At 43.0% G+C, this 14,962-nt stretch overlaps 1 protein-coding gene across 3 annotated transcripts in view; it reads left to right on the top strand.

Moving 5' to 3' along the window:
- Nucleotides 1–13,299, top strand: part of NAMPT (nicotinamide phosphoribosyltransferase) — a 49,409-nt gene extending 36,110 nt beyond the window's left edge. For 2 of the 3 annotated variants that reach the window (XM_075926987.1, XM_075926996.1), the window contains 3 exons: nucleotides 3,906–4,046; nucleotides 5,566–5,700; nucleotides 11,230–13,299. In XM_075926987.1, the coding sequence (XP_075783102.1) occupies nucleotides 3,906–4,046; nucleotides 5,566–5,700; nucleotides 11,230–11,343 (390 nt within the window). In that variant the 3' untranslated portion in view covers nucleotides 11,344–13,299. Of the gene's footprint in view, nucleotides 1–3,905; nucleotides 4,047–5,565; nucleotides 5,701–11,229 lie in introns of those variants that run through there. The other variant, XM_075927002.1, reaches the window with a different exon arrangement.
- Nucleotides 13,300–14,962: the final 1,663 nt, after the last annotated feature.

Below are 14,962 nucleotides of genomic sequence, written 5' to 3'. Positions count from 1 at the left end.
ACCAAACCCTTCCTTGAGGCCCTGCCCTCTCCATTCCTCTCCCCAGCCCTTCTCACTCTCACTGGGTTGAGACAGGGTGTGCATCTCCAGGGTGGGATTGAGGGATTTGTGTGTGGAAAGGGGTGAGAGGTGCAAGCTCTGGGAGGGGATTTGGATGCAGGAGAAGGTGGATAAGGGCATGCTGGCTGGAGGGGGCTCCAGGTTGGAGAGTTTGGGGTCAGGTGGAGGGTTGGGGTGCTGAGCAAGCTTCAGGTTTGTGGATGTGGGGCTGCAAGAGCTTGGGATGGGTTGTATGAGGGGCTTAGAATAGGGATGTAGGGAATATGATGGGCTCAGGGCACAGGTTTGTGGGGTGTGGGTGATGTTGGAGTGTTGTGGATCAAGACTGGAGATGTGGGGGGTGCAGGAGTTTGGAGATGTGATGGTCTCAGCAGGGGATTCAGGTGTATGGTGGGCTCAGGGTTGGGGTTCGTGCAGGAGTGCTATGAAGCTGCAGCCAGATGAGGGTTTGATTTTTAAAATAAAAAATTATTTCCAACACAAAACATTTCAGCATTGTCTCTATTTATGCGGGGGGCGGGGGGGGGGGGGAGAGAACCTGTTTTCTGTCAGGGGGCCACTGACCCACAGAAAAATCAGCCAGGGACCACACAAGTGAGATGAGCCCAAAAAAAAAACCCCTCCAAATCTCACTGATGTGGCCCCAACTGAGACACCTCACTCCCCTGGCATCCAGTCCCATGTGTGTCTGGCGAGGAGCCGGGGCAGAGTTCTGGATGGGATCTGGACAGGGGACAGCTTGCCTGATACCTGGGGTCTCCAGGGACAAGGATCTCTAGGGCAGTATCTGTGGGTAGCTCTGGATGAATTACATGTGAGCTTCTTTTTAAAAAAAAAAAAAAAAAAAAAATCCAGCTGCTCTGGATCCTGTGCCACCATCTTAACAACACCTCTGCTTCCCTCCCCTGCCTCCATGGAGCACAGGGAAGGAAAGGAAGACAAGAAAGCACACACTGTTGTGGGTAGGGGAGGAGCATGCACTTTGTCTTCTCTTCCCTTCTCCGTGTTGCCTTCCTGCCGCATTGGGGGTGGGGGAAGGGTTGGTGACTACCCTACATCAACCTAAGCAGATGACCGTTGGCTCTATGCCACTCGAGGAGGTGGTGGTAAGTTGGTGCAACACGCTGCTTGTGTCAGAAGTATCCTGATTAAGTGAAGACACATGCACAACTCGATCAACATGGGCTGCATTGCAGCAACCTAACATCATAGTGTAGACTAGGCCTGAGACTTCCATTATCTGAACATTACTTCTGAACAGTGTGTTCCCTTGTTGTATTGTCTGCTCATCCTGTTAGAGCTGTTTTTCAAAGAGGCTGCAGTGCTGTAGAAGCTCGACATCACTACCCTCAGGCTTGTATGTCATAGGTTAAGGGTATCCAACACATCTGAGGAAAGTTGGACATAGTGGATATCCTGAAAATGCTGCTGAAGATCTTGCTGCTTTGGAGTGCCAGATCTTTGTCTGCTTTTCTCCCATAATTATAGACAATATATTTTATTGAACCAAGTTGGTGAGAGACAAGCTTACACTAACTTCTTCAGATCTGGGAAACATGCTCAGAGTGTCACAGTTAAAAACAAAGTTGTTTAGCATAAGCAATTAACATATTTCAAGGGACCATTCAAAAGCCTATAACTCATTAAACACCTTCCCCAGCTACTTTCCCTTCCTCCCCCAATGTCTAGAGCATTGTTAACTGGCCACTTCAGTGATCCCTTAAAATGTGTTAAGTAATGGTAAACAATCTGTTCCACCTTGTATTTTGCTTTGACACTTGCACCATATTTCTCAGACCAGAAGAAGACCTCAGTGTAAGTCGAAAAGCTCATCTCTCTCATCAACAAAGTCTAATAACATATTACCTCACTTGCCTTCTCTAATATCCTGAGGCAGACATGGCCACAGCAACACTGTATATTGTCCCCTAATCTCTTTTCTTTTAGCTCTTTCCCTTCCCTTTCTCTGAATAGCCTAGTTGTCACTTCATCAGTCATGACTTCAGCCTAGGAATTATCTGTGTGAGGTAAATAATTGTAATTTAATTTAAATGTTTAAACTGTGCTTTCATAACAGAAGAATCCTCTAACTTGGAACTTTCACTCTTTTGTTAGTAGTAATTAGAGGTCCAAGCACTGGAAGTTCTTGACTTGGGTTATAACGTGCTTTCCAAGATCATACAGGGGGAGCACTTCAGGAAAACAGGTTTTTGACCAGTCAGCTTCTCTGGCCATTGGGGTAGGGCTTATACATCAATCATGACTCTGAACGAGAGGATTCTTGTGTTATGAGAAGATATATTAATGGTAAGTCTAAATTGCCTGTGGATGGGATTGCAGTAAATTTTTTTCCTGATAACTCTTAGAAAAAGTTGGCAAAACAGTTGAATATGTCAAGTAAGAATTGCTTAAGAATTTTGGCTGAAGAAGAGGATAAAACAAATGCTCTACCACTTAAATACCATGCTAGTAATCTCTAATATGGGGATCGGCAACCTATCAAACCGAAGAGCCAAACTACAACAAAATTCAGAATAAGTCAACAAAGAACCATATCAGAATGCTCATGAGGGTGCAGAATCTGGGTGGGAGGTAGGGTGCAAGAGCAACGTGGGAGTAGATGTCTGGAGCAGGGTGCTGGTGGGTATCTGGCCAGGGGTTTGGATTGTGACCTAGGGCAGGAGATTGTGGTGCAGTATCTGGGAGGGGTATAGGTTCAGGAGGGGGGGTTATGTGGGATAGGAATGATTGGGAAAGAGGGCTGGGAGTGAGCCTGGGGTGTCAGACAATCTGATTGGGACACTGGGACTTTCAGCTCAGCCTGTTTCTCTGACAGGAGCCTCCCAGCGCAGGCTGCCTGACCATGTGCTCCATGACTAAGCCTGGGGATGGGAGGCTGCTTCCCACAGTGCCTGCTCTTGAAACAGCTTCCATTGGCCAGAACCAGCCAGTGGGATTGTGTTGCGGGCAGGAGCAGCCATAAGACACTACTCCCCCTTTCCCTGCCAGTACACAGTGTGTGTGTGTGTGTGGGGGGGGGGGAAATGGCCCCACAGCAGCTTTTCTGTAAGGGCATGCAGGGGCAGGACAAGCATGGGAGTCTGCCTGGGGGCTCCCTGCTGCCTCTGTGGGCCTGATCCAGCCAATGGAGGGTGTTTTGCCCAGGCCTGCTGTAGAGCCAGCGTGGGCTGCCTGCTGCAGGGGGACTGGGCTTGAGCTTCAGGTACCAAATCTGGCTCCCTAATGAGCCATATTTGGCTCGTGAGCCATAGGTTGCCAACCCCTGCTCTAATACAACTAATTCTAGGCTGCATATCTTTAGGAAGAACTGCTATATTGCAGTTCTGCTCAGACAGGCAAAGCCCCTCTCATGGGTGAAATTATTACTTTGTTTCAGAATACATCCTACACCTTGAGGTTCTTTGAAATCTGAAGTTAGCCCACAATTCTGACAGCTGTTGGAAGGCTCTTGAGTGCCACTATGAAGGATTTAGTTTAGGCGAAGAAATAATATGCTTTAGGGCTTGGTGGCTGAGTGTTGCATTACAGTGTAACTCTTGTCTTGGGGGCGGGGGTCAATGTTTAATACTGCATGTTACAGTGCAGATAACCGTTCTCCATCAGTAACATTTTATAATTATCTCCGACTAAAGTCTCAATTCAAATTCAAACAGCATGCCAGATAATGACAATATTTTACATATCTCTTGTACCTGCATGCTAGCTGACTTGACTGTTTGTAAGAGAGCATCTTCTCAAAATGTGCAATAAAAGATTAAGGAAAAAGGCACTTATCAACCAGAGTTTAAAATGCATTCCTTTATGAATGTTTCTTTTCTTATCAGATTGTGGAGGGAATGAAGAAGAATAAATGGAGTATTGAAAATGTTTCCTTTGGATCTGGTGGAGCTCTGCTGCAGAAATTAACTAGGGATCTCTTGAATTGTTCCTTCAAATGCAGTTATGTGGTGACCAATGGCCTTGGGGTATGTCCTCTGAGTTTTTTCATTCATTTGATCACATAGGAACTACTGTAGAACCTTCAAGTTAGACTCCTCTGGGATAGAGGTTGTCCATAACTCTGAAATGTTTGTAATCCTGAACAAAATGCAGCTCTGGCTCAAACAGTTTACGTTCTGAGTTAAGTTCCAGAGGCACCTACGCAGCTTCTTTCCAGGCAGGCGTGTCCCCCTCTCAGTTCGGGAGCATGCCGGAAAACCACCTACCAGTCCCTGGCCCTGGGGGCAGGATGTGAAAACAGTACCCGCAGCTTACAGAAAAGCAATACAGCCCTCAGTGCTGCTCCTGCTCCTCCAGCTGCCTTGGATTGGCAGTGGGGGCTCCCAGCTTTGCCTGCAAGCTTCAGCATCTTCTGTCCCTAGCTGTTAGAGGGTATCCTGCATGTAGGGATCCAGACAGGTGTTTTAAGATGCAATACTGGCAGAGTACCGTTTACTTTTTTTGTCTCCACAGCTATCTCATTTGTTACATCTTGTTTCATGTGGTGTCTGATTGACTAGTCACCAGTCAGTCCTTAAGTATGGTGTTTGTATCTTTGAAAAAACAACCAATAGTCTAAGGTGCTGCAGAACTATCAAAAATGTAAATGGGCTGTGCCCACGAAAGCTCATGATACCATTTACATTTTTTGTTAGTGTGACGGGGTAGGCTCACGTCCTGGAGCAGATTCACCTTGGTTCTGGGAACACACAACCCTTTTGGACGGTCCACCAAAGTTTCATGCCCCTCCCTCAGGAGAAATACGGCCCTCCAGCCTGGTCCATAAAGTTCAGCCTGTTCCCCAGTCCTGGAGGCCGGGTTACGGGGGTTTTTGGGGACGTAGGGAGACCCAGGCCCTCCCACTCCACTGAGTCCCATCCCAGGGCCCTGTTGGCAGTGAAAGTGTCCACTGCCTGGTCAGTGAGGATGCCTGCCAGAACACACTGGCCTCCTGTAGGTCCTTCCTCTGCTCTGGGCTGCTTCCTACCTCTTCCCCGACTGAGGCTCCGTCCCGGGGCCGGTGGTTAGAGTTGTGGCTCCTAGGCGGTCGTGTCCATGGGCCTAGCTCCTGAGGCGGCGATGCTGGTCGGCCTGGCTTCGGGGACGGCTGGGGCAGCCCAGGATCTCTTCCCTGTGCTCCTACCCCTTTGGCTACCTCCCCTGACTGCTGGCTTCCCCCCAGCTTTTATCTCAGGCCTCGCTCTTGAGCATGCCCAGCAGGGCTGCGGGGGCAGGGTCCGCGCCACCCCCGGGGCCAGGTGAACTCCCTTAGCTTCAGTGCGGGGCAGTGCTCCCCCATCACAGTTAGTCTCTAAGGTGCTGTAGAACTATTTGTTGTTTGTTTTTTCAGTTACAAACTAACATGGCTACCCTTCTGTATCTTTGAAATTCAATTCTATTTGTATTGCTTCACATTTCAACCATATGTTAGCACCATCTACGTGATGTGCACAAGCATTCATTTAAATATCTCCTCTTATACAAACATCTCGCTTTGATTTCCAGGTGAATGTCTTTAAGGATCCAGTAGCAGATCCTAACAAAAGGTCAAAGAAGGGTCGACTCTCTTTACATAGGACTCCCAGTGGAGATTTTGTTACATTAGAAGAAGGCAAAGGGGATCTTGAAGAATATGGTCATGTATGTATTCTGATATCGCTTCACCAAAAGTAGATGAAATAATTCCCAATGCTAACCTAAGCTGAGTAAAAGTGGCGTAGATCATTATGATTGATTTTTTTTGCAGCAGACCAGTCCTTGCCCACAGACAGCCTGCCAACCTGAAGCAAATTATCACCAGCAACTATACACCACACCACAGTAATTCTTAACTCAGGAACCAATCCCTACAACACACCTCAGTGCCAACTTTGCCCACATCTACACCAACGACACCATCACAGGACCTAGCTACATCATCCACACCATCACAGGCTCATTCACCTGCCCATCTACCAAAGTAATATATACCATCATGTGCCAGCAATGCCCCTCTGCCATTTACATCGACCAAACTGGACAGTCCCTATGTAAAAGACTAAATGGACACACATTAGATTTCAGGAATGGTAACATACAAAAACCTGTAGGAGAATACTTCAATCATCCTGGATACACAGTAGCAGATATAAAAGTAGCCATCCTGCAACAAAAAACTTCAAAAACAGACTTCAAATAGAAACTGCAGAGCTACAATTCATTTGCAAATTGGACACTATCATTTTAGGATTAAACAAAGACTGTGAATGGCTAGCCAACTACAAAAGCAGTTTCTCCTCTCTTGGTGTTCACACCTTCATATCAGCTGCTAGAAGTGGGCTTCTTCCTCCCTGGCTGAATTGACCTCGTTATCTCTAGCCTTACACTTGATGGGTACTCTTTTCATATGCCTATGTATTTATACCTGCCTCTGGAATTTCCACTGCGTGCATCTAACGAAGTGGGTCTCTGCCCACTAAAGTTTATGCCACAATAAATCTATTAGTCTATAAGGTGCCATAGGACTTCTCGTTGTTTAGTAAGATTGATTTTGAAATTTGTTTTCAGTGTTTTTGTTCAGCTAATATTCTCAACTAAATAATCCCAAAAGCTCCATCTGTAGCAAATTTAGTATAAATAGCACTCTGGTTACTTAGTTTTGCGCTCTAGTATTTTCGTTTGGGATTGGAGGATAGGAAAGGGGAATTTTGTCTTTTTCAAGAATTGAACAGTATGTTGAAGTGTAGAATGCTCTTACAATGCAACTTGCATAATACTCCTTCAGCAAGTTTAATATTTAAATGTATTTTGTCAGTCGAAGTCTTTTTTTAATTGATTTTTAAAAATCCAATTTCTGGTAAAGAACCTTCGGAGAGCGTATTCTCATTATATTTCCTTTTTCAAAAATATTTTTTTCTGGTATAGTCATATAAGCCAAGCTGCTGTTCTTGTCCTGTTCTCAGACCTTTTTTAGCTTCTGTCTATGATGCCCTATTTACTGTGTGGCATTACATATTGTACCACTGAGCATAGCCTTCAAAACTGCTTTAAAGTCCTCTAAAAACTTATACTCAAAACTTTAACTGTGCCATAAACTTTTGAGTAATTCCTTGATTCTGCTCTGTAGGCCACAGAATATCTGTCAGTATATCTTATTCACTGATTTCCTCCCCTCTCCTCAACATAAATCCAATGTGTTATCTTCAAGATGTCCCTGTGCTGTCAGTGACCAGTTTTACCATTAGGATGATTTCAGATCAATTCACTGAGGAAATCTGCAACACTGATTATTAGCATACTCCTACTAGATGTTTTGGGGGCAAAAGGGTTTGGGAGGAGAGGATGGTTTTCAGCCTCTCTATATAAGGGTGGTGTCTACACTGACGCGATCTTGCGCAAAAGCGGCCGCTCTTGTGCAAAAACTTGCTGCCTGTCTACACTGGCCACGTGTTCTTGTGAAAGTAAACTGATGTTCTAATGTATGAAATCAGGGTTTCTTGCTCCAGAACTCTGACGCTCCTGCTCAGAAATAAGCCCTTTCCGGCAACTGTTCTTGCGCAAGAGGCCAGCGTAGACAGGCAACATGATTTTCTTGTGCAAGAAAGCCCTATCGTTAAAATGGCCATCATAGCTTTCTTGCGCAAGAGAGCATCTACGCTGGCATGGATGCTCTTGCGCAAAAGCACATGTCAGTGGAGACGCTCTCTTGTGGAAGAGTTTTTGCATAAGAACGCTTCCGCAAAAGATTTCTTGCTCAAGAAGCTGCCAGTGTAGACATAGCCAAGGACTCTTATCTTACCATTTTAAAAATGATCCCATCCCCAGTGAGGCATTATACACCTGCACTGGCTTGCCAGCATTCTCTCTAGCATGGAAGCACTTTGGTCTGTGTGCCAAGAATCCCATGTACAGTAAACTTCTGATAATCTGGCACCTTTAGGACCCAGGGGGTGCCGGATTATCAGATATGCCGGACTATTGGAAGAGGGGGCTATGAGGGGTCTGGGGTGAGGTGGGGGGATGCCACCCCAGACCCCTCATAGCCCCCCTTTCCAATAGTCCAGCTCTGCCCCAGGCATCCCCGATTCAGCTGCTGCTGGTCTATTTAAGCTGCAGCTGAATCTGGGAAGCCAGGGGCAGAGCAGCTAGGGTGCTGCCGGGTTGGTCCGGTAGCGCCGCCCTTCAGTGCTGCGAGACCAACCCGGCAGCACCCCAGCTGCTCTGCCCCGGGCTTCCTGGAGTCAGCCACTGATCAGTTTCAGCAGTGGCTGAATCGGAAGCCGGGCACAGAGCAGCTCCAATTGTCCAGCAGCCAGAGCACTTTCAGGTTCCTGATGGTGCCAGACCATCAGGAGTGCCGGAGCATTGGATGCTGGACCAATGGAGTTTTACTGGACCTCCCCACTCTTTACTATTTTCTCACTTCAGCACCCTAGTATCTGCTCTTCCCTTCCTGCCTTTTACCTTCATTGAAGGGAGGAGGCAGGATCCAGCTGTAGGAAGAAGTATGTACTCATTGGAAGGCCCATCTTAGCAGAGAGCATTAGAGCTGTTTTTCAGATAGCCATATCCCCTGTTACCAGCATATCACACCCTTTGTAGACCCAAAATAATCAAAGAAATTGGCCAGATGCCAAGTAACACCTGAGAACTGCCTGATTTGCTAAGTGTTTAATATTGCATTATTGATTATGCTGTTTAGTGTGGATTACTTAAAAGCACTTGGCATTGGTCTAATTCTGTTCATACTAAAATCTGAGATTAAATTTACCTTTAACTTCAGAGGGAGGGGAGTTAGGCCAGCACTGAGCACATAAGAAAATGTCACCCTTAATGATTTCCATACAAGGACTTATAAACTAGCCTTGTAATGCTTCTGCCAGTTGGTATTTCTCTACTTTTCAGATGGAGGAAAGCAGAAATTGAATTACTTCCCTCCCAAAGTGTTGAGCAAATCAGAGACTAGATCCAACACTCCTGGTTTCTGGTCGTTTCATTGCACCGCTTATATACGTAGTACTTGATGAGAATTTAAAAGTCCACTGCCTGTTGGAACTCTGAGTTGTGTCCACATGCACCTAATTGGTGTTTAGTGTTAGTGAGAACAGGTAGCTGTAGTTAAGTAGCAATAGGCTCGGTAGAGTTGAAGGACAAGGAAGACCTAGTGCATATAAGTCAAGAGAAGCAGTTTCAAATGTAGGATGCAGCAAAGAGAGGACATAAGTCAAAAGTGGATAAGATTGGATAGGCTAAGAGAAGAGTTGAGTTCAGGAGGAAACTACTGAGAGCTCTGCATTGCCTTGACGTTATAATGGGCTCCTGAATTTGAGATGGGGGGGGGGGGGGGGGGCTTTACATGTTTGCTTAGAGAGGAAAAGGAAACATTTGCTTGCAGCTCTAAATCGGAGAGCAGAGTGATGAGAGAGATGTATGCTATCAGCTGCTGCTGAGGTTCTCTTAATTGTGCTTGGTTGGAAAAGAAACATCAGATTATTGTATTTTGATTTCATACTGAGAAGAAATTTTCCTTTGAGAGGGAGTTACCATTCCTGTCTTTGCAGCCACTTGAGCCCAGTGACCACATTCAGTGTTAACCCAATGTTGAGGGAACAGTTGACACATGAGTTACTAGACATGTTATGCTTTTTGTAGGTGAGCACAACAGATGCTAGCACATTCTAAAGAAAACCCTTAGAGGCAGTTGTGTACAAATAGTAGGGGTATTTATAAAGGGGTCAATTGTCACAGCACATGGGGGCTGGCAGGGCACTACAGTGCATGGCAGTGCAGTTTTTTTTGAAGAGGGAGCACCAGGGAGAGAGTGGAGAAGTTGTGGGATTATTTGACCTATTTGGGTCAATTAACTGTCTCCCAATAAAGTGCCTGATTACAGAAAAATTCCAAAGCAGTATTCATGCACAAGAATCTTTGTTTTTCAGATATAGGAGGTAGGCCTCATCACAACACAATTCAGGATCCCAAGGCTTTTGCTCTCTTCAAAATCAGGCAAAATGTGGTCTTCCCATTTTTAGCAAGCACAATGGATGGGCGTGGGTGGGGGGAGAAAGATTGGCTGCCTGCTGTGTTGAAGTGACTTATTCAGTGATGTCACTAAATGGAAGCTGAATACCAAGTATTCATTGCTTCCTAGGCCTGGTTGACTCAAATTGCAGGTCCCTGTGATGGCAGCTACACTAGTTCGTATTAACACTAGATAGAGAGTTGGATTTTTGTTACACTTCTAACTTACAGCTTCTGTGCTTGGTGTTGTTCTGTTTGATACAAGGATGTGTGTGCACAGAAGATTTCTGTGAGATGCTGAAAACAAAGGTTTTTTTGTTTGTTTTTTTTCCACTTGCCACTTCAGAGTGAGGAAATGTTTTGATCTTTCTATACACTGAGTGAAGTGATTGTCAGATAGCACTATGGGTGCTAATATCCGAATTACACTCAGGTGTTGCTCAGTTGCTAACCTTTCCTATTCATTGCTCTAGCAGAGAGTAGAACATATTTCCCCACTCTTAATTTATAGGCTTTCAGCAGTGGCCTGGCACAACTTTGTATTATAAGCACTGTATGTATACATAAAATAGCAGAAATATTTCTAATAGTCTAATAGAGTTAATGTTACAGAGAGAAATACAAAAATTAGTCTCTTTGCAGCTAAGGCCCCAGTCTTGAAAACACTTTGTGGGTGCTCATTTTTACATATCAGTAAGTCACATTTCATATGAGTAGTCCTGTAGACCAGTGTTTCTCAACCAGTGGTATGAGTACCTTTAGGAGTACTCAAGAGAAGTCTGGGGGGTACATCAACATAATTGAAATTTGGAGAACTGAATTTTTGTTTTAAGTTTTACAGTGTTTTATTATTTTTATACTTTTTACACCCAAAAATTTCATCACCCGCCTAGCTATGATTAAGTTCAAACAAATGCGTTGCAATGGCAGAAAAAAAGTTTGTATGTCTGAAAACTGTAGGTGCTGGGGATACTTATTTTTTGTAAAGGGGTACTTTATTAAAAAAAAAAAGTTGAGAAACACTGCTGTGGACATTTAAAGTTAAGCATTTGCACAAGTGTTTGTGGGGTGATATAAAATTTACATCTAACTACTGTACATGTGTGTTCAGCATCTCTTCTGGAAAGAGATCTTGCTTCTCATTCACTGAAACAATATTGTCTGTTACAGGATCTCCTTCATACTGTCTTCAAGAATGGAAAGGTAACCAAGTCTTACTCATTTGACGAAGTAAGGAAAAATGCCAGCCTGAAGGACAGTGAACTAGAAGTGGCACCTCATTAAGTTGAATTCCCTGTCTCTCTGTGTAATGATTATGTACTGCATAGCTAATGAGTTTATTGTACAGATCTGTGTGTTTGTGTTTTATGATACATTATAGCCAAATTATTTGTTGGTTTATGGACATACTGCCTTTTTTCTTTCTTTTTGAACCAGTTTTTAGAAAAGATGAAATTAGGAAATGGTACTTACAATGTAAAATCTGTTTAATGCTGAAGTGTGCTTTTTAGGGCCCTTTGCCAGTAGTGATTCAATCTGGTATTGATCTTTTCACAAATGAGACGCAGCAGAGAAACACTTTTATACAAAACAGAATATCACAATATGGATTTACATAAAATTATCATTACTTTATGTTTATATTTAACTTGTATTTTTGTACAAACAAGATTGTGTAAAATATATTTAAAGTTTCAATAATTAAGTCTTTCCAATTTCTCATGATTTTTATGAGCACAGACTTTAGAGAAAATATTTTGGAAGAAAAAAATCATTGCCTTTTGTCCATTAATCAGCAAATAAAAATGGCCTTAAAGTTTCTTGTGACATTGTACCATTTGAAGGTTAAATCAGGACTTGTACCTACTTAAGACCCATAGAATTGCTGACCTCACTGTTCCTTGTAGCTATCTGTAGTAGTTATTCTACATTAAAGAAAATTACGTTCTTGTTGGACTCTTTAGGTACTATAAACATATAGACCTTGCTAGCAGTTTAGGTATGTACATGGAATGCCAAATTTGAAAGAATTCTTGACAAGAGACAAGCTGCAGTATAGTCCACTTGGCATATGCACCTCAATATTTTAAGAGTAAAGTTTTTAAGAGAGATCCTCTTCCACTACAGAATATAAGTGTAAAATACTGATAAATATGGAAGTGGTGTATTTTAAAGTAATTATACTTCTGGGTTTATTTTTCATATATTGTAAGTGACATGACTTTAAAGTGAAATACTGGACCGGGTAGTGCACTTTTTTTACTTTTTTGTATTTTTTTCATTGATTTGCCTTTTATCAAACTGGATGTTAAATTGTATAAATATGTTTAACTATTTTTTGTTAAACAACTTTAATAAAATATGCTAGTCAAACTCCTTTTACACAGATCCCCCCCTGGGGGGCATGACACAGAGGATAATTATGGGGGGGGGGAGAAGGTATGAAAGGTACTTTTAATTGACTGTGCTTGATTTTATTTACGCTCTGCAGATGATTGCTTGAATTACTGCTGCAGAACAAAACTGTCAATTTTGTTTGACAAACCATAGCAAGTTTTCTGATATTTGTCTTATTGTAGGGTGGCTCTTATGGAAAAATGAATCCATCCTTTTTAGAAAAGCAGTGGTTTCTGTAATGTTATCCATGCTAAAGAGCAACTAAGACACTGATCATTGTAAAGGTGTTGCAGTTGGTTCTGGGTCGCGCGTATTCGCAAGTGATGTTACAGGGCAAATCGTTTAGAAGAGCTCAAACAATGTAGATTAACTAGACATACAAAAATACTTTTTTGGGGGGGAGGTGGAGCTTGAAAAGCCATACTTTGTTGTTCTTACTGTTGCACCAAAAAGGGCCACATCAAAGAACTTGTAATGTTTCTGGAATTTGCAGATTAAACACTTAAGCCCAGTCGAAATAGTTTCACTTGTTTAATAAAATGAGGTTTCACTCTTAATGTATGTGATCATACACTTCAGTGATGTATCATTTCAAAAACTAGAGTTTTAGTAAGATGGTAAACACTGACCTTTCACACCCTAGATTTACCTTTTATTGTTGTTACCCATATTGTTCATACTTGGTCAGGAAAGATTTTACCTCCAGAAATAGGATTAATAACAGTTAAATAGTATAGAGACTTTAACTCCTCCACACAATGTGTATTAGAAAATTTTATGATGTATGGTTTAAAAAAAAGCTGCTTTCATCCTGTACCAATAAAGATTTTGATAACTATTGACTACCCATAACTGATATTTTTGTAATGAAGAGCTGGGGATATGCTGTGAAAGCACTCGTTTCTTTTTGTCTACCATGAATTACACAAGTGACTGTTTGATATTGTATCTAGATTGCAGTGTATTTGGGATTCCCTAAGCTGCGCATGTCACTTTCAGAAGGCTGTGTCATTTATTTTAAAATTGTCAGTAACTTTAATCATCTGGTGCTAGTCAATCCTCCACTCTTGCCACCAAGTGTTTGGCAATTGACATCCTAGGGGCCAAACGGTTGATAGTGATGTCATATATAATCTACTACAGTGCTTGAACCTTACGATATCCTAATTCTTCCATACAGAAGCAAACAGCATGTTTGGGTTTGCTTTAAATAATTAGATTTTTAGCCATTGATATATTTTAATTATTCCCATTTAATTATAGTACAGTGTTTGTATTTAAAAATAGGAGTTGAAAGTTTTGTGTTGACTCTAAATAATTTATTTGTAACCAGTATTTAGCATAAGAAATGGATTTTATATGACTATTTTTTCCTGAGATGCATGGCTATTGAACTGATGCTAAATCTTTTTGTAACGAGATCCATCTTAGAAGATCTGAGGAGAAAAATAGAGAAATATTTATTGTTTTAGTTGCCAGAATTCACAACGTTAAAGTTTAAACAGTTTTTTTCTAGTTTTACATTCCTCCTTAACTTGTTTAGTGGAGAGTAAATCTTCTTCACTTAAATCTTGTTAAATGTACTCAACATGAAATACAAATGTAATAAAATGGAAATAAAGTTTAGTTCTGGTAGTGAAACACTAATATCCATTTGACTTTGTTTTAAACCTGTGATGTTGGACAGCAGTTTGGATAGTGAAACTGAGGTGCCATGATAATCTACTATATAGGACAGGGGTGGGCAAAAGCCACTCAGTAGGCTGGATCTGGCCCATGAGGCAACTCTAGGCCCTGCCCTCTAATGGGCGTGCATTGCAGGGAAAGGAGCTCAGCTGTTCCTTTCCTCCCCCTGCACAGCCGTTGGAGGAGGCGGCAGCGCTGAGGCTACTAAATGGTGCCTTGGTTACTTGGCCTGGGGCCAGCCTCGGAGGCACCTTGGCCATGTATCCCCAGGCCATCCTAGAGGCAATGGCACCTCTGGCTTCTGGGACGGCCTGTGCCTACGGGGCCTCGGGGCCAGCCCTGGACTGTGTGGCTGCAGCAGTAGCAGCCGAATCTTCTGTCTCCCAGCCTGTTTCTGCATCCCAGCCCTATCCTACTTGCTGGTAGCCCTGTCTCGTGCACTGTACCCCTCATTTTTGTCCCTACCCCTGAGTCTAAGGAGGAGGGTCCATAAATCCACTAACTCTAGAACCCCAGAAAAGTAAATCAGGTCTATGGGAAGCCCTGAATCTCAGTCCCCACCTCCTCTTTCCCTCAGCCCATGAGGTTGTGGTACCAGAGGAGTAAGGTGTCTCAGTTGTGGCCACGTGCGTGAGTGTTGGGGGGATTTTAGAGTGTGTTTTGCTTCTCTCGTGGTCCCCAACTGTGTGGTTTTTTTTTTGTCCATGACCTCCAACCAAAAAAGGGTTCCCCACCCCTGCCATAAATAAAACATTTAAATCTTTTGTGCTGGATATAACGTTTTACGTTAGTTTATCAAACTTCATTTTAAATAACATGC

Source organism: Pelodiscus sinensis, chromosome 1 (genome assembly GCF_049634645.1).
Source record: "Pelodiscus sinensis isolate JC-2024 chromosome 1, ASM4963464v1, whole genome shotgun sequence".
Taxonomy (NCBI): domain Eukaryota; kingdom Metazoa; phylum Chordata; order Testudines; family Trionychidae; genus Pelodiscus; species Pelodiscus sinensis.
Note: the sequence above shows the minus strand (reverse complement) of the source record. Positions and strands in the feature narration are given on the sequence as shown.